The sequence below is a fragment of the Pseudogymnoascus verrucosus genome (genome assembly GCF_001662655.1).
Source record: "Pseudogymnoascus verrucosus strain UAMH 10579 unplaced genomic scaffold scaffold_16, whole genome shotgun sequence".
Taxonomy (NCBI): Eukaryota; Fungi; Ascomycota; class Leotiomycetes; order Thelebolales; family Thelebolaceae; genus Pseudogymnoascus; species Pseudogymnoascus verrucosus.
The window spans coordinates 227,154-242,633 of record NW_017263667.1 but is presented as its reverse complement, the minus strand read 5'-3'; the positions used below and the strand labels follow the sequence as shown (position 1 = coordinate 242,633).

General features: G+C 47.5%; 8 protein-coding genes across 8 annotated transcripts; 3 read left to right on the top strand and 5 right to left on the bottom strand.

Moving 5' to 3' along the window:
* Positions 1 to 85: 85 nt before the first annotated feature.
* On the top strand, positions 86 to 637 carry VE01_04510 (uncharacterized protein; the record flags this gene model as incomplete). Its single annotated transcript, XM_018273982.1, has 1 exon — positions 86 to 637. One exon carries the CDS (start codon positions 86 to 88, stop codon positions 635 to 637), a length of 552 nt encoding a protein of 183 aa, XP_018131322.1.
* Positions 602 to 2,362, bottom strand: VE01_04509 (uncharacterized protein). Its single transcript, XM_018273981.2, has 3 exons — positions 2,138 to 2,362; positions 2,023 to 2,041; positions 602 to 1,961 (listed from the first exon to the last, which is right to left on the bottom strand). The coding sequence occupies exons 1-3, from the start codon at positions 2,182 to 2,184 to the stop codon at positions 780 to 782; spliced, it is 1,248 nt and encodes a 415-aa protein (XP_018131343.2). The 5' UTR covers positions 2,185 to 2,362; the 3' UTR covers positions 602 to 779.
* A 279-nt stretch (positions 2,363 to 2,641) lies between these two features.
* Positions 2,642 to 4,107, top strand: VE01_04508 (uncharacterized protein). The gene is made up of 4 exons (XM_018273980.2): positions 2,642 to 2,853; positions 2,908 to 3,007; positions 3,062 to 3,226; positions 3,288 to 4,107. The coding sequence occupies exons 1-4, from the start codon at positions 2,835 to 2,837 to the stop codon at positions 4,003 to 4,005; spliced, it is 1,002 nt and encodes a 333-aa protein (XP_018131315.1). The 5' UTR covers positions 2,642 to 2,834; the 3' UTR covers positions 4,006 to 4,107.
* A 261-nt stretch (positions 4,108 to 4,368) lies between these two features.
* On the top strand, positions 4,369 to 7,250 carry VE01_04507 (uncharacterized protein; the record flags this gene model as incomplete). The annotated part of the gene is made up of 7 exons (XM_018273979.1): positions 4,369 to 4,793; positions 4,852 to 4,940; positions 4,993 to 5,163; positions 5,213 to 5,237; positions 5,284 to 5,776; positions 5,800 to 5,840; positions 5,891 to 7,250. 7 exons carry the CDS (start codon positions 4,369 to 4,371, stop codon positions 7,248 to 7,250), a joined length of 2,604 nt encoding a protein of 867 aa, XP_018131280.1.
* Positions 7,251 to 8,018: 768 nt separating this feature from the next.
* VE01_04506 (uncharacterized protein) lies at positions 8,019 to 9,093 on the bottom strand (the record flags this gene model as incomplete). Its single annotated transcript, XM_018273978.1, has 3 exons — positions 8,019 to 8,670; positions 8,746 to 8,888; positions 8,965 to 9,093. 3 exons carry the CDS (start codon positions 9,091 to 9,093, stop codon positions 8,019 to 8,021), a joined length of 924 nt encoding a protein of 307 aa, XP_018131279.1.
* A 1,495-nt stretch (positions 9,094 to 10,588) lies between these two features.
* Positions 10,589 to 11,825, bottom strand: VE01_04505 (uncharacterized protein). The gene is made up of 3 exons (XM_018273977.2): positions 11,394 to 11,825; positions 10,962 to 11,305; positions 10,589 to 10,861 (listed from the first exon to the last, which is right to left on the bottom strand). Exons 1-3 carry the CDS (start codon positions 11,809 to 11,811, stop codon positions 10,610 to 10,612), a joined length of 1,014 nt encoding a protein of 337 aa, XP_018131306.2. The 5' UTR covers positions 11,812 to 11,825; the 3' UTR covers positions 10,589 to 10,609.
* A 365-nt stretch (positions 11,826 to 12,190) lies between these two features.
* Positions 12,191 to 12,931, bottom strand: VE01_04504 (uncharacterized protein; the record flags this gene model as incomplete). Its single annotated transcript, XM_018273976.1, has 4 exons — positions 12,191 to 12,431; positions 12,487 to 12,599; positions 12,674 to 12,797; positions 12,861 to 12,931. 4 exons carry the CDS (start codon positions 12,929 to 12,931, stop codon positions 12,191 to 12,193), a joined length of 549 nt encoding a protein of 182 aa, XP_018131278.1.
* Positions 12,932 to 13,608: 677 nt separating this feature from the next.
* Positions 13,609 to 15,198, bottom strand: VE01_04503 (uncharacterized protein; the record flags this gene model as incomplete). The annotated part of the gene is made up of 1 exon (XM_018273975.1): positions 13,609 to 15,198. The coding sequence occupies one exon, from the start codon at positions 15,196 to 15,198 to the stop codon at positions 13,609 to 13,611; it is 1,590 nt and encodes a 529-aa protein (XP_018131283.1).
* Positions 15,199 to 15,480: the final 282 nt, after the last annotated feature.

The following is a 15,480-nucleotide window of genomic DNA, read 5'->3' as shown; positions in this document are numbered from 1 at the left end:
ACAGTTACTGATAATTCCATACAGACGTTGGGACCTTTCTTTGAATGTTTTGGCCGAGCCACGCAGAGATTGGATAAGTTCAATCATGAACGAGTCTGCCCAAGACATTGAACAGAGGCTTCCAGACGAAAACGAAACTCCAAATGGCACATTCAATGGTTCTCCTGGACCTCAGCTGGAAAAACGCAATAGGCCATACGTCTGCAATCACAAACCCTGCAATCGCAAAAACTTCAGCAACAAAAGCGGCCTTGAACGCCATAAGCGCGAAGTGCACAGCTCCCAAAACTTCACATGCCCAATACGATCCTGCGACCGTAGCAAGAAAGGATTCCACAGACGACACAACCTCGGGGAGCACCAAAAGCGAGTTCATGGCATTCGTTCCTCAAATTCCCCTCGGGCATTAAGTATAAATTCGGAGGAGTTGTCTGAAAGCGAAGAGTCAACCCCGAGTCCTCCATACGAAATCGAAGCTGAAGGAGCAAGTCAAGATATCAAAATAACTGATGTAATGCCAACTTGTCGGGAGGATTTGAAGATCAAACTGCGGGGCTTACGAGCCATGCGAGAAAAGATTGACAGAGATATTAAGTCAATGGAGAGGGTTTTGAGAATTATGGGCGGCGAAAGGTAGCAGTTATGACATTGCAATTATTATGGGGGGCGTTCTTGTGGTTAAACTTTCGGGCAGCGGGTCATCCCACGTCTATTCCATATCAATAGAAGACGCTGGGTTCATGAATATATGTTCAAACACAGCATGGCTTGATATATGATTAGGTGGGATCCTCAAGTCCGCTTGCTACCATCTCATGTGGGTATTTAAGCCAACGATCCCACTCGGGGCCGAGATACTCCACAACAATGCCTAATATGTACGCCCCTGAGTCTCCAACCTGCCACATATTTCTTCCATGATGCAACAAAACCGCATAATACGCCAGTAAGACCAATGCTTCCGGCTGCTTAGCGGCAAACAAGTCTGTGAGCTCCGGCGGCACCAGTAGCGTCCAGGAGAATATCATCTGATGTCGGACTCCATGTGTCTCTTCATCCGCTACCACCGCATCAAACCCGACTTGAAGGTAATCGATCGCTATTTGACATGCCGTCTTGGCCTCTTTTCCCAACCCGTCGGAGCAGTCCACAAGCTCCCTGATTTGTTGGCAGTGGCTACCCTTGGGCAGCCTCGAGGTAAACTCCGCGGTCAGTGAAAGGATTGGCCCAAGCTCCGAGTCCATTAGCGATGGCCACACGGTGCGAGCAATAGTGTAGATTCCCCTGTGAACCTCGACGCACTGGATATAGTGTGTTATAAACGGCACCAGCCCACCCTCATCCCGTTTTGCGAGAGTGTCAGTGAGGAGATGGTGCCCTAAGATCGACGAGAAGAGGAGCACCTCGACGCAGTTTGATTGGTCAAAATCGGTCCAGGCGGCGTTGAAGAGCGAGACGGCGCAGGTTTGCAAGGTGACGGCCTGGTGGAGGTAAGAGGCTGACCGATAGGGATGTAGGAACGCCAGATGGCGGGCGGAGAAGGCGAGTAGCTGATGCAAAAGATATGGTGATTTGAGGCCTAACTTGAGAGCGATGGTGATATTGGACGAGTAGTCACCGACTTTTATACCAAGACTGAACATTTCCTTTTCGAGGAGCAAGTGCATGAGAAGTTCCATATGCATGGGGTTGACGGTTTCGTCAAGGGTTGGGTCATGGTGATTATTGGCACTTAGCCCTTCCGGGGAGCCGGAATTGGAAATAGAGGAGGCGGTAAAGGGGGTGATATCAGGTATGGCGATACCACTTTGGCTGCGATTGTTGTGTATGCGTATTATCGGTTCATGAGGCGAACCACTGGATGCAGAGAGTCTGTCAAGAGACGGCTGGGACTGAGATGAAAAGCTACAATCCCGGCCTGACATGGAACATAGAACGCAACTGGGGCGGCTTTCATCGCACTAATGGTTTGAGAAAACAGATATTAGCCACTAGAGCGGGCAACCCATTTGGGGTAATTACCTTGACATGCCGTCGCTTGCTATTTAATCAAGGTTAGCAGAGGCTAAAATTAGGGGGAAGTTCGTGGCAATGCAGAGGGTGCGAGAGCCACTTCAGCCTCCTCGTTGGAACTCACCATTGGAGACAGCCTCCCCATGACTTTTTGTGGCTACGACGAAGCATATCACAGAATTTGGGGGGGGAAGGCGTCGGGCTTTGGTGGTTAGATGATAGAAATTGCCGAACACACGTGTTCGTGTGGGTTGAACAAAATATACAATTTAAATCACTCAATGATCCGCTCAATCCCCGGGCTTATGGGTTAGATTGGCCATCCCCATCTGAGTCCAAAGGCGATATGCTTTCGCAATGAAGCCAACTTGCCAAGAAATCAGCGGCAGGGGTCCACCCCGCTACTGTCTTAGGTTGCTTACCTAACACGCGTGTTCGGGATTCTTCCACTTTAAACCTGTTCTGGCCTGGAGACTAATCTGTAAATAAAAAGACTTGGCTCCAACAAACCCATAAATTATACTCCATACAATGCTAAGTCGTCGCAATACGCGTGTCCGCAGCGCCGTGGAGGTAATGAGCTACTGGCTGTTGATTAGTAGGTGAATCCGGCGTGGAATTAGATTGCAGCAGTTATAAGGAAGTACAATTCCACTCAAGTCAATCCCTTTCATCGTTCCTTCCAGTATCCTTTTCGTCGTTTCAACTACCAATTATTTCTCACATTCTCTCGATCCTGGTATTGAAGTCAGTCCTTACCAAATCGTTTCCTTACCATTTATGTCGATATTTCCTCAATTTTTCTCGGCGTAGTCCTCAAGATGGAAGACGGAAAGCCCGGTAACATTTTGAAACTCCCACTCGAAACATCGCTGCTTTATTAACACGCTCTAGTTGAGGGAAGCCTTTACGTCTACGCTCCTAATAAGGTAGCGCCGGTCTTCTTCGCTGTTGCATTTGCTGTCTCGGCAGTCGGTCATACCTGGCAGTGCCAGTAAGTGTATTATGACCCCTGAACGCCAAAATAGAACCTAACAGTCATGATCAGTCGTTATAAATGCTTCAAGATGATTGGGCTGCACCCGCTCTGTGCAGTGCTGTTTTTTGCAGGGTATACTTTGCGGGAATACGGAGCCTTTGATTATGTCTACACTGGAAGCTTTGTCACCCTCATTACATTCATCCTCAGCCAGGTGTTCATATATATATGCCCGTGAGTAGCGTGTCCCACATAGAAAGTACCGTGGAGCATGGACTGATCCTGTGTCTCATAGCCCGCTTCTCGAACTTGCCAACTACCACGTCCTCGGTCGAATACTCTACTACGTGCCATATCTTGCACCTCTTCCTCCCGGCAGAGTTCTATCCACTTTTGGCGGCCTAATGATAGTTGTGGAAACCTTGAACTCTTTGGGGGTGGCCTTGTCGACCAACAGATCACCAAATCACAACTCCCAGGAGCTGGGAAGCCAAATAACGATAGCCGCACTTGCTATCCAGCTTGTTGTTATCGTCATCTTCTTCGTTCTCGCAGCCATCTTTCATCGTCGGTGCGTTAAAGCCAATATACACGCTCGGGCTATCTCAACTCCGTTGGCTACGCTGTATGTAAGCATGGCGTTGATCTTTATACGCTGCATCTACCGTCTGGTGGAACACTTCGGCAACACCACAGTGCGAGTTGGAGACGCCGAATCGCTTATGGCCCTGAGTCCTATTCTGCGGTATGAGTGGTACTTCTATGTCTTTGAGGCATCCCTCATGCTTATCAACTCCGTCATATGGAATGTATGGAATCCAGGCCGCTATCTTCCCATAAACCGTCACATCTACTTGGCACGGAATGGCAAGACTGAACTGGAAGCGAAGGTCCAAAAGGCTGGTCGACCATGGCTAGCTCTTCTCACATTGGGCATGTTTTTCCGTGAGGAGCAGGAATATCACCCATTTTTAGAACTCGATGGTTATTCGGATGCCAATGCTCGGGTTTAAAGTATTTGGCTTTATAATCCGTTTTCTTCGTGGCTACAGACACCTACCATTAGACCCAGATTTCTCAAAAATATCCGAACTTTAATTACGTTATAAATGGACACATATATTTCAATACTATTTAAGTTTCATGTCGATTCAGGCGAGGTGGCTATAAACGGTTAATTGGCTGAAATCCTTCATCCAAGAGGCGGCATTTGCCGAAATGTTGCCTTGTGGCAGATGAATCCCCGCATGTTCCTCGGTGAAGTAACAACACAATCGTGTATAGCGACACTCCCGGCACCCGCACCTACTTACGCGATACTCACATTTCTAGAAAAGTACGGGTTATAAGCTATATTCCACCCGTAACCTCGCGTCATGGCGGAGCTCGCTGGAACTGCGGTTGGTGCCATTTCTCTTGGGATTCAGGTTTGCCAAGGACTTGTAGAGTACTACGGATCTTGGAAGGACGCCCCCAAAGATGTTGCACGGATGTGCCAGTCAATACGGAGCCTCGAAGAAAGGTTAAATGCGGTGAATGCTGTCGTCAAAAACAACGGGATAGCGTCGCAGGCTGGATCCGGGGTTCAAAGCGGAATTGACAGCTGCGTAACTAGCATTGCTGAGTTACAGAGCCAGTTGATTAAAGTCCAGGAGATTAGCGGGCCTAATATATGGTCCAAGGTCCATGGACATGGACGGCGTCTTCTTTATCCATTTCGAGAGAGCACACTACTAAAACTAAATGGGATTGTCTCTGAAATGCGTGAAAATCTAAGCTTTGCGTTAGATGTGCTACAACTGTAAGCATAATCAGCAGATAATTAAATATTAAGGGACTACAGGACTCACTAAATATAGGCAGTCCACAGAAAGCTCTACGGAACAATTAGAATACGTGTCTACTCAAGTTGACAGTTTATCAACGTTCATTCTTTCTCGTCACGATGGTATTTCGTCCCTATTGCTGTCAAGGTCTCACATTAAAAAATTACTGTACAGATCAGGAGAGTATAGCTATCGTGAACTGGCTGTCGCCTTTGAACTTCTTTGTAGCACAGAATGATATTCTACGGCGGCGACAGATTGGTACTGGAGAATGGCTTTTTGAAACTCTCGAATTCGAAGCGTGGCTGGCTGGGAGGGACAGAATATTGTGGTGCTCAGGCCAACGTAAATATACACTCAGTTTCGAGAAGACCAAAAACTAACTTGATCATAGCTGGGGCAGGGAAAACCGTCCTTGCGTATTATTACCTTTCAAGGTCCTCATATTGCGCTGACTGTTGCCAGATCTTCCATTATCAATAAACTCCAAATACGGCAAAGCTCACGAGATGTTGGATTGGCCTTTACATATTGCAACTACAAAGAGCATGATATTCAGACTCTTTCGAATCTCATGGGTAGTCTTGTTCAGCAGCTGGTGCAATGCTATGGTGCCATCCCCGACGAAGTCCGAGTGCTTTATACCCAGTACAACGCAAGGAACATACGGCCAAGCGAGGATGAACTTTCAAGGGCACTTCTGTCACTTATTAGCAAATTTTCGCATGTCTACATTGTAGTTGACGCCTTGGACGAGTGTAACCCAAAAACGAGGGGCAAGTTTATTGAGAAATTGCAACAGTTGCCAACAAATCTTCGTTTGCTATGTTCTTCTCGACACCTTGGCGATATCCAAGAAGCATTCGCTGATGCATCCCACCTTGAAATCCGAGCTAGCGATGCAGATGTTGCACTGTACAGGCACAGATCTTGCAAGTACCTAAACTGGTCAAGTTCTGTAAGAAAGCTAGAGATCTTCAGGATACTATTGTTGACAAGCTAGTTATGAAAGCAAAGGGAATGTATGTATCTTCCCCAAGTGTCAGTACAAGCCAGCTACTTACTTGGCCAGGTTCCTACTCGCCGAATTGCACCTTGAATCACTAAAGACGAAGACGGACATCAAAAGTCTTCGGAAAGCCTTGGATGTTCTGCCCGATAAATTAGAGAAGACGTACGATGACGCTTTAGAAAGAATTCAAAGACAGCCTGAAGATGAGTCGAAGCTAGCGATGAGAGTCCTCTCGTGGATTACTCATGCTGTCCGGCCGCTAAAGGTCGAGGAGATTCAACATGCAATTGCTGTTATGAACTTCGACTCCGACGATACGACGCTTGACGAGGAAGGACTTCCCGATGAAGCTGAACTGATCACTGTCTGTGGAGGGAGTGCTGTAATTGATCAAGACAGTGGAGTCATTCGTCTTGTCCACTATACTACTCAGGATTATTTCGAAAGACACCGGAGCAGAATATTCCCAACCGCTCAGGCTGACATATTATGTGCTTGTATTCGATACCTCTCGTTAGAATCGTTCAAAAATGGCCCCTGCGAGACGAACTCTGATTTGAGAAAGCGACAAGCAAAGTTTAGGCTTCTTGGGTATGCCTCATGCAACTGGGCAAATCATGTTTGCGGTGAGCTAGATGACACAGTCGAAGAACGGGCAATACAGTTTCTCAATAATAAATCTTTACTGTCTAATGCGACTCTCATTAGGTTACTGGAGTTTCCCGAAAACCTATCTACGCTGTCTAGTTCCATTCAGACCTGGTGGGTGTCTGCCCATTTGCACAGCGTATTCTGGAGCGACATGATTCGTACGGAAATTCCTGGAATTACGATTGCAGCTGAATTTGGATTAACAAGTCTTATCGACAAAATGTTAAAACAAGGGAATAGTATAAACGAGGGTGGAATTCAAGGAAAGGCGGCACTTCATGAGGCGGCTAGGAACGGACACATGGCGACTGTGGAGCTTTTGCTGGAGAGAGGCGCAGACACCGAGGCAAAGGATGTAAATGGAAGGACAGCACTATTATGGGCGGTCCAGGCTGGATACGAGTCTATTTTGCGGCTGCTACTGAATAAGGGAGCTAACATCGACGCAAAAGGTCACAATGGAATGACGGCACTACTATGGGCTGCTGAGAGTGGGCTAGAGGCTATTGTGCAGCTTCTAGTAGAGAATGGCGCCGACATGGAGGCAACTAGTCTATACGGATACACTCCTTTGCTTTTCGCAGGATCTAAGGGATATGTGTCTATGGTGCAACTTCTTCTACAGAATGGAGCTAATATCGAGGTAACGGATAAATATGGAAATCCACTACTTTTTGTGGCAGCTCGCAATGGGAACAAGGCAGTCGTTCGCCTACTTCTAGAAAAATGGTTTGCTATGAAAGATCAAGGTCGTGACGCAGTCTTATAGATGTTTAGTGCAGCTGCGACTGCTGCTAAAGAAAGGGGCTACCGTCGACGCAACAGATCGAATCGAAACTGTAGCGCTGTTACTAGCAGCTCACAATGGGTACACGGCAATTACACAGCTTTTACCTAAAAGGGGGGTTGATAACCGGAAGGACCTGAACATAATACCAACGGTGATGGTTAGGGCAGCGTCAGAGGGTTGGGAGGCCATCGTATAGCTAATGCTTGAAAATGGTAATAGGAAGAATTGGCAAGGATTGACTGCACTACTTTTAGCAATTAAAAAAGACGCAGCCACTGTGATGCAGTTGCTACTAGAGGAGGCAGCAAATGTTGAGGTGAAGGGTCCAAAAGGACATACGACACTAGTTTACGCAGCTCAGCTAGGAAATGGGGCCATTGTACAGCTGCTGCTTGAGAAGGGCGCTGATGTTGAGGTGAAAGATGAATAATACAGCACTGTTTTGGGCAACTAAGCGTGGACGTAAAGCTGTTAGGCAGTTGCTTCTCAGGGAGTATATCCCCACAGCTGAGGGAAAGGATGCTAGTAGAATGGTACCATCATGGGGTGGCTTCGAGCATGGGGGTTAAGTTACCATCTCATAGCATGACACGGCAACGTGAATCGACACTCCCAATCAAAAACAAAGAGCAAGATCCCGCCCAATCAAATATTTGCACGAAATAAAGTATATACAGATCCCGATATTCTATCCACCACTGCACAACTATGTACATCAATCCAAACATTCACCTCTTAGCTGCCCCTTTACGGCACACATTGGCTATACCACTCCCCATTCGACTTGCAGGTACCGCTCAGGCAAACGGTTCCGCCAGTCCAACCATTTCCACCGCACTGTCCATACAGCGGCACCGTCGCCGCGGCCGTTGTGGTCGCGCTAGGAGCGCTTGAGGTCGAAGTCGGCTTCACACTCGTAACCATTGTCGAGCCTGGTGCTGACGAAGCTGGAACAGACGTCGGGGATGAACCACCGCATCCAACACGAGTAGAGCCGATTGCAATATCGTCGTACCAGAAGGTGTTGGTGTCGCCACCATACGACTCCCAGCCGAAATAGACAGCTGTAATCTTAGGTCTGCTGCTGGTACCCCAGCCATTAGCGTTGGGGTTGTTGGCAGTAGTAAGCCCAGCAATGGCTTGGCTATTCAACCAGGTCTCGATGCTGCCGTCGGTACCTATGTGGTATTCAAAGCATTCCCAGGTGCCTGCGGTAAGAGCCTTGGAAGTCGCAGTGCCTTGGGGGGACAGGTCGGGAAGAGTAGCATCGTCTGTCTCGCGGTTGTACATCAGGATACTATTTTGCCCGCCAATACGAAGGTGCTTGCCCGCAGCTTGGGAGGAGTCAGACATAGTAATGAAGGAAACGTGGCTGGCGGTAAGGGCTTTAGTGGCTTTGCTGGAAGAGAATAAAGTTAGAATTGCCTTTAACGTTTGCCTACTGAGCATTGAGAATGCCACCATAATAACTTACAGCCAAACCTTGACGTAGAGATCACCAGTAGGGACTTTCGTCGTGCCAAAGAAAATATGTCCACAGTAGCCACCTGGACTAGTAACCTTCATGGAGTTTTTTCCGCTGTGGGCAGTGGTGCTATCAAGAGCGACTGTACCACCCTATTTGTCGAATTAGCATACTACAGAGCAATTTTTGCGAGAATAAATATAAGGGCACATGGCGAGATGAGCATACCTGGTTACAGTCAGGCGCATAGATGGGCCATGCAGATTGATCCCATCCGCTCTCGAAGTCGTTGGAGACTTGAGCAAAAGACAGGGGGAGAATCGCCGAGGCGACAAGAGCGACTTGGCGGAACAACATTGTGAATTAATGCCGTCAATTTGACTACTGTGCACAAAAGCAGACTTTTAGAGAATGGGCATGTCGGGGTATTTATAAACTTGGATTTGCTACCCCAGCTTCCCCATCCCCACCGGCTGGAGGTGCCGAAATGCTTGTACATTTGTACACATGATCATTTCTTCTCTGTTCCTATTTGGTTGATTTGGAAAGAGCGCCCACGCTGCCGTAGTAGATATATTAAATTCTTGTCACGGCCCTTGCGTTAGAGGCAATTATATATTGCAATACAGCTAGATCGGCGGCACTTATAGTAGCTTATCCGCGAGCCTAAATTCGGCGGGAAATGCTCCGGTATGGATGCGGAAATAGCTCTCAATGTGGTTAATTCAATTAGTTCTCAGGCTGAAACAGGACTTTATGGCAGAAAATTATAGGGACCAGACGATCTGTTTAAAACACAATTATATTTTGCCGGCGCTCTAGAAGCTCAAACACGCTTCGTTTCCCCTTCGCTTCCCCACTTTCCACGCTATGAGGCTGTTCCCACTTCCCCACATTGTATTGTTTGTGGGGCAATGTGGAGGTGGCAATTGTGGAACTTTGGTTTGTGCTATTGGCAGTGATGCCTATGACAGCTTTGTCCAAGTTAATGGCGATGGTGGCGCGGTCCGACAACAACTGATCTGATATTTAGATAGGCGCGAGTGGTACCTTGGGGTTATTTTGGCAGACATTATTCTACAATTCATCGTTTGCAACTTGTCAGCTGATATCTTCCTTCTGGCACACCTAGGAGGCTATAATGGTATAAAAAGGGACACTATAATCCCAAATATATTAATGAAGTTTCAGTCAGGACCGATACACCTGCAACGATGTTATTGCGAACATAGTAATCACTTTCTGAAGTCTTTCCTTTGCATACGTTTCTCTGCGTCATAACCAGTGCTGCCAATGAGAATGGGGAACTGGGGAGTATAAGAAGCGACTATTTACTTACTGAGCGGGGTCTCGGGGCGTCAATCCCTTGGGTCTTGGCGAGGCTTAACAGAACTTGCCCATGCTGCGGGAAACAAAACAAGGGATTTGGCAGCAGGGGCGAAGCTGGTGGTACCAAAGACCTTGCAATAGGAATACCTACGTCTTCCTTTGTGGTATAGGGTATTATGAAGTAAAAGGTTCAAGGCTATTGAAACCGTCTAGTTAATTCTTTGATAATTAGCTCTGTATGTAGAGATTGAGTTTAAAGTTGCTCCTATTATGATATCTCTTGACGTCTAAATTAAAAATATACGTGCATGGACGGGCTGGCGAGGCGGGCCGGTATGTCTAATAAACTCTTGGCCCTTGTGGGGTTGCGATTCTCTGTAAAGTGAGTAATCAGCCAGGTCTGAAGTAGGGTTACTGCTGGCTCAAAAATGGCACCATATGAGATACAGGTGCCAAATAAACAGACCAGGATGTTGTTTATTGTTCATTTATAACAGCAGTACGTAAATATTTACATTTTTAGCTCTTTATCAACAAATAGCTATCAAAAATACTTCCATTTAAGCTGTGGCGGTGTAGCAGGTGGAGTGATTGGCGCAGCAAAACGTGCCATGGGAGATTTTGGTTGACCCCTTTCTATCCCGGCTTCGGCCTCACGAATAACTCTCTGGCCACCACTGTAGCTAATAAGCCACGCAATAAACTCATTTGCCATCTCTTTATTCTGGGCATGGCGTCCAACGAGCGCATGTGCTGGGTTCAACAAGAGCTCATCCTCGGTGCCAACACCTCCGCTCTGGGATTTGGTCAGCTACTTGCACCTTTAATATGAAAAATATAGCAGCCAGGAGACCAGGGTAACACTCCAATAAAAAACGTAAAGTTGAGCAACTCACAAATATTTCCAACTTGTCTCTAGCCGCGTCATTCAACGCAAACCACGTTCCACGCTCCGTTAGCGTATATTGACTCAGCGTGCTCGCAGCTTCCAGAGCTCCAAGCGGAGAATCTTGGTACTGGTGATACCAACTCGCATGTGGATGAGCCCAAGGAACCTGGCCTATGGCGGCCCAGAGGCTGGACTCTCTGACATTGGCTGCTGACTTGTCGAATCGTGACAAGAACCTCACAGGCTTAGCAGACCCTGCTGTCTCAGCAGCGGCGAGGAATATTTGAGCGAACTGGTCTTGCACTGATGCTGACTTATTGGAAGATAGATCCGCCGGGTCAGACTTTGGTCCTGCATTATGTGAGAATACTATCCGAATGGAATCTCATACTCGGATATTTTACGACCACCAACAGACAACGGATGATGATAAACATACCAACAAGCAACCAATGGTCCCTCCAAGCAGGTACTGATTTCTCCACGACGCCTTGTTTGATAGCTATACCCTCCGCAGCCACGTGATGCGTAATTGCGACTTCGGTGCTCCTCGAAGCCAAGTGATCGAACGAGGCAGCGGAGTTACTCGAAATCCAAGCAACACTGAAAGGCTCTGAATTCTTCTCATCCGCCATGTAATTTATGAACTCGTTCGACAGAGCTTTAATTAGCCTCGATTGTCCCGGCTCCGACGCGATTCGGAGTTGGACCTGAAGCCGTTGCCGCGGCGGATGACTTCCCCGATAAGTCTCATTTGGTTTCACATATGGCACCGGAGAATTGAGGTTTACTTTGATGGACGCCATGTTGCATATAATTGCATATGGTGATGGCCAAATGTTTTTTTGTGAGATCATAAAGATGAGGAGGTTGGCGTTTCTTCTGTGGCTGTCGATATGTTGGGTTGTAGCACATGCAGACAAGGGTCATGTCGTCAGAACCAGCCACGATCACACAATCCCGTCGCGACTCTTACAGTATATTTCACGAACTTTAGCCGTGATAAATCCTTTCTTAGTCAGGCTCAGATGATAGCTCATATCAACTATTTATTTAGATGTCTGCGCATACATCTTTGGCAAACATATCTCAAAACTACCGCAACATGATGCTCCTTATGTCCCTTCCGCCACCAATGCTTCAGTCTCCGATAGGATACGCATGCAGAACCTGGCCATAGAAAAGCTCACTATCCTTCGCGCCCAAGAACACGAAACTGGGCGCAATTTCGCTCGGCTACCCTGGCCTGCCAATACCAGACTTCTTACCAAAGCCTTCCATCTGCTCCGCAGGCCGTGATGCGGGCTGCAACGGTGTATGTACAGGTCCAGGTGCTACAGCATTAACCCTAATGCCTTTGGGCATGAGGTGCTTTGCGAGCGCTTTTGTGAATGAGACAATAGCACCTTTCGTGGCGGCGTAATCGACCATGTCTGGGGTTCCGCGGAATGCGACAGTCGAAGTGGTGTTAATGATGCTATATATGCGCGTCAGTGCCAGGACGGATGGTTTAAGGGAATCATATTACGCACGCGGATCCCTTTTTCATATGCGGAAGCGCGAATTTTGTTACGGCGAACATCTGCAGGATGTTCGCCGTAACAAAATACGCGAACCTTCGCGACCAAATATGATAGCCACTGCTCTACCGATTCCGGAACTAAATTGACCCATCAGTTTGATGGTCATTATAGAGTTTCAGTCCAGGGATGAACAAACGTACTCTCCGCCGGTAATGAGAACTTTCTTGTCCTTCAGCTTTCCAGACCCGACATATTCGACAAAGCCCTCACTGCCCTCGAGAGCAGTCGATTCGCTTGTCGGCTTCATAGCTCTCTCTGATCTGAATACTTCCGTTAGCCTCACTCTCCGTCTATTTTACCAGTAATATTTCAGATATAATAACCCGGGGAGAGGCTGGGCTTGCTTTTCTTTGACAGGCTCAAATTGGCCGCCGCTACCTCCGTGTGCTGACATCTTCGCTGCTTCTTTATGGTTTCCTTGTTACCGACGCGACTTAATCAGGTTCGAATTCAATTTTATTGGACGCTGAAATATTATTGAGTGAAGTAAATTTGGGAGTTTTCCCAGTAAGGTAGGTCATCTTTGAGCTGATCATCGGAGTTATCAAAATATGATCATGACATCAACATTCGATATGCCAAAATCAAGGCACCGCTGTAACGTACAACTAGGCAAGAATAATAATGACATGACTGGCAATTCTTTGATATTCATGATAAGATAGTAGCTGTTTGGCTTAGTATCTAGACTTTGTACCCTTACGTGGTGGTAGTCTCCTTGGAAGCTGGCGAAAAGCGCGCCACGGACCACATAAGTATGCTGGTTCGCCGGATCCATGCTACCGCGCAGGCCACATCTAGTTTATATTTTGCAGAGCCGCGAAGCGTATTAGGTAGCCTTAAAATGTATCATGGTCGTATTCACAACTCCGAAGTGAAATGTAATGCCCGAGTTGCAATTCTAGGGGTCTCAATAGTGTGGTCCTCCACCCTATGGCAAGTGCAGTCCGCGGGCCGCACCGAACTTAGTTTCCGATGCGCCATTGACCCCACCGCGATAGCTTAATACTAAACCAGCTGTTAGAGCAAAATATTTGACAAGATATGCTTCTCTATACACCACTACTCGGTTCATACTATCAGTATCGCCTTAGCTTGATCATGTCTCACGACCCCTGTAAAGACACCCGTCGAATATTTCGTCTTGTCTCCCTCTTTCCACCTCACTAAGCCAGGAGAGCCAAATAACCATCTGATGCTCGATGCAGCAAATAACTCCACGTCTTGGCGCTCATCCAGGGGCTTTAATGAAAAGAAAAAGCCATCTTCGCAGATCACGGGTGCCTGAGTACCACTAAAACGCATCTGCTTCAAAGCCTTCAACATTGCTTCGTCAAAACTGAGCTTCTCACTCTCGGTATGCTTGAAGAATCCCTTGCTAGCCGCCCCGGGTTGGGTCAGATCCTTTGGTCGGTACAGCCAGTTTTCTAGGAACCGCCCAACTTCTTCGCCTGGAGCATCCGATGGCTGCAGTCGAATCATATTATCAAGCCAGAATCCTGCATCATCCTTGTGCCCGGTCTGAGTCGCGCCGAATGGTTCTCCCCAGCTGCTCCAGCTTAGAAGTGGGATCAAGTGTACTGGTTTTGACAGATCGGTTTGGATTTGCTTCGGGTCGGGGCGCCATTGCAAGCCGGGAGTCTCGTCTCTTTCGTCGGTTGTGTATATGAATGAGTAGTCATTGTCCGCCTCACAAGTGGCCATGACTTTCTCAGATAGATCGGACAACGACATAGTTGGAGGTCCCCAAGACACTTCTTGAGTTAATGCGCCAAGAGAGGCCAGCAACCTATTCGCTGGGAAAAACGGGTCGTATGTGCGGCAAGCCATATTTGCTAAGACCTGGAACACTGAGCGGCCGAGGTACCCGGAGGTTGCCAAATCCGCCAAAGTATCCTCAAACGTGTTGAGGGTTGGAAACTCGATAAGTGATTCGCTAGTTGTCTTGTCATTACGCTTTTTCCACTGGTCTAAGGAATATCCTGTGCAGTTGAAGAACCTTTCGCCTTTTACGATGGAGTCATAGCCTTCTGGGTATATTGGCGCAAAATGGATGCTACGAGCATTGACGAGCTCTTGGTATGTCCAGACGCTGGTGATCCATTTGTCTCCCTCTAGCGCTTGCATATCATCGTATGAAAGAGCATCAGGAGTTGATCCCGAGGATGCTTCTAGGATGATCTTCCAGGCGGGATCTTGGATAATAATTATAACCGATTCCGCGGCGCTGTAGATGTGCCCCATACTTCGGAAGATCAGTATATCCATCTTTTCGCAGCGGATATCGGTAAAAACTGACCTTTCAAGAGTTCCATATCGATCCGGACCATCCGCATATGGCACACAGAGGGCATCAATCCAAAACGCCTCTTCAATTGGGCCATCTGCTTCAAAACCCGCTGCCTTGATAGCTCTAATGGCGGCTATTAGAGCTGGCCGGGTCTTGTCCGAGATACTTATCTCATTGTCGAAGAAGCTGCCCGGCCTCTCGCGGCCTTGTCCCCATACATACGAAATGCAATGAAACTTGACGCTGCGAGCATCTTTGATATCGAGCGGTTCTGATACATGCCACAGCTGGCCGTTAAGCTCTTCGACGCCCTTGTCGCCTTTATTTCTGCCATCGCCGGGCTTCAAGGGGACTACAAGTTGTAACTTCATTGCTTAGAAAACACAGGGAGACTCCAAATTATGCATTCAATCTCTAGATGCTATCCGCTGGACAAAATTTGGAAATATATCATCAGGCTGGGTCGGCGATTTTTGAACGACAAGACAAGGCTGACCGCGGGGTTGATTAGGCCCGTGTCCCTGAAACAAACCCCCACAATGCGCTCGGCTGGAGATCGACGATAAGGAGCCAAAGGTGGGGAACTCTTTTGATCAAACAGCATACAGATCAAACAACATAAAAAAACTTCATCGACAAAGCTTCATATTTCA

Bases quoted from the DNA above. Each gene is read 5' to 3' on its own strand.
- VE01_04508 (XM_018273980.2), top strand. The intron at 3,008-3,061 runs GTAAGTGTATTA...AGTCATGATCAG, and splicing joins GGTCATACCTGGCAGTGCCA to TCGTTATAAATGCTTCAAGA. The intron at 3,227-3,287 runs GTGAGTAGCGTG...TGTGTCTCATAG, and splicing joins GTGTTCATATATATATGCCC to CCCGCTTCTCGAACTTGCCA.
- VE01_04509 (XM_018273981.2), bottom strand. From the start codon at position 2,184: ATGCTTCGTCGTAGCCACAAAAAGTCATGGGGAGGCTGTCTCCAATG.
- VE01_04505 (XM_018273977.2), bottom strand. From the start codon at position 11,811: ATGATCTCACAAAAAAACATTTGGCCATCACCATATGCAATTATATGC. The intron at 11,306-11,393 runs GTATGTTTATCA...CACATAATGCAG, and splicing joins GGACCATTGGTTGCTTGTTG to GACCAAAGTCTGACCCGGCG. The intron at 10,862-10,961 runs GTGAGTTGCTCA...ACCAAATCCCAG, and splicing joins GAGACAAGTTGGAAATATTT to AGCGGAGGTGTTGGCACCGA.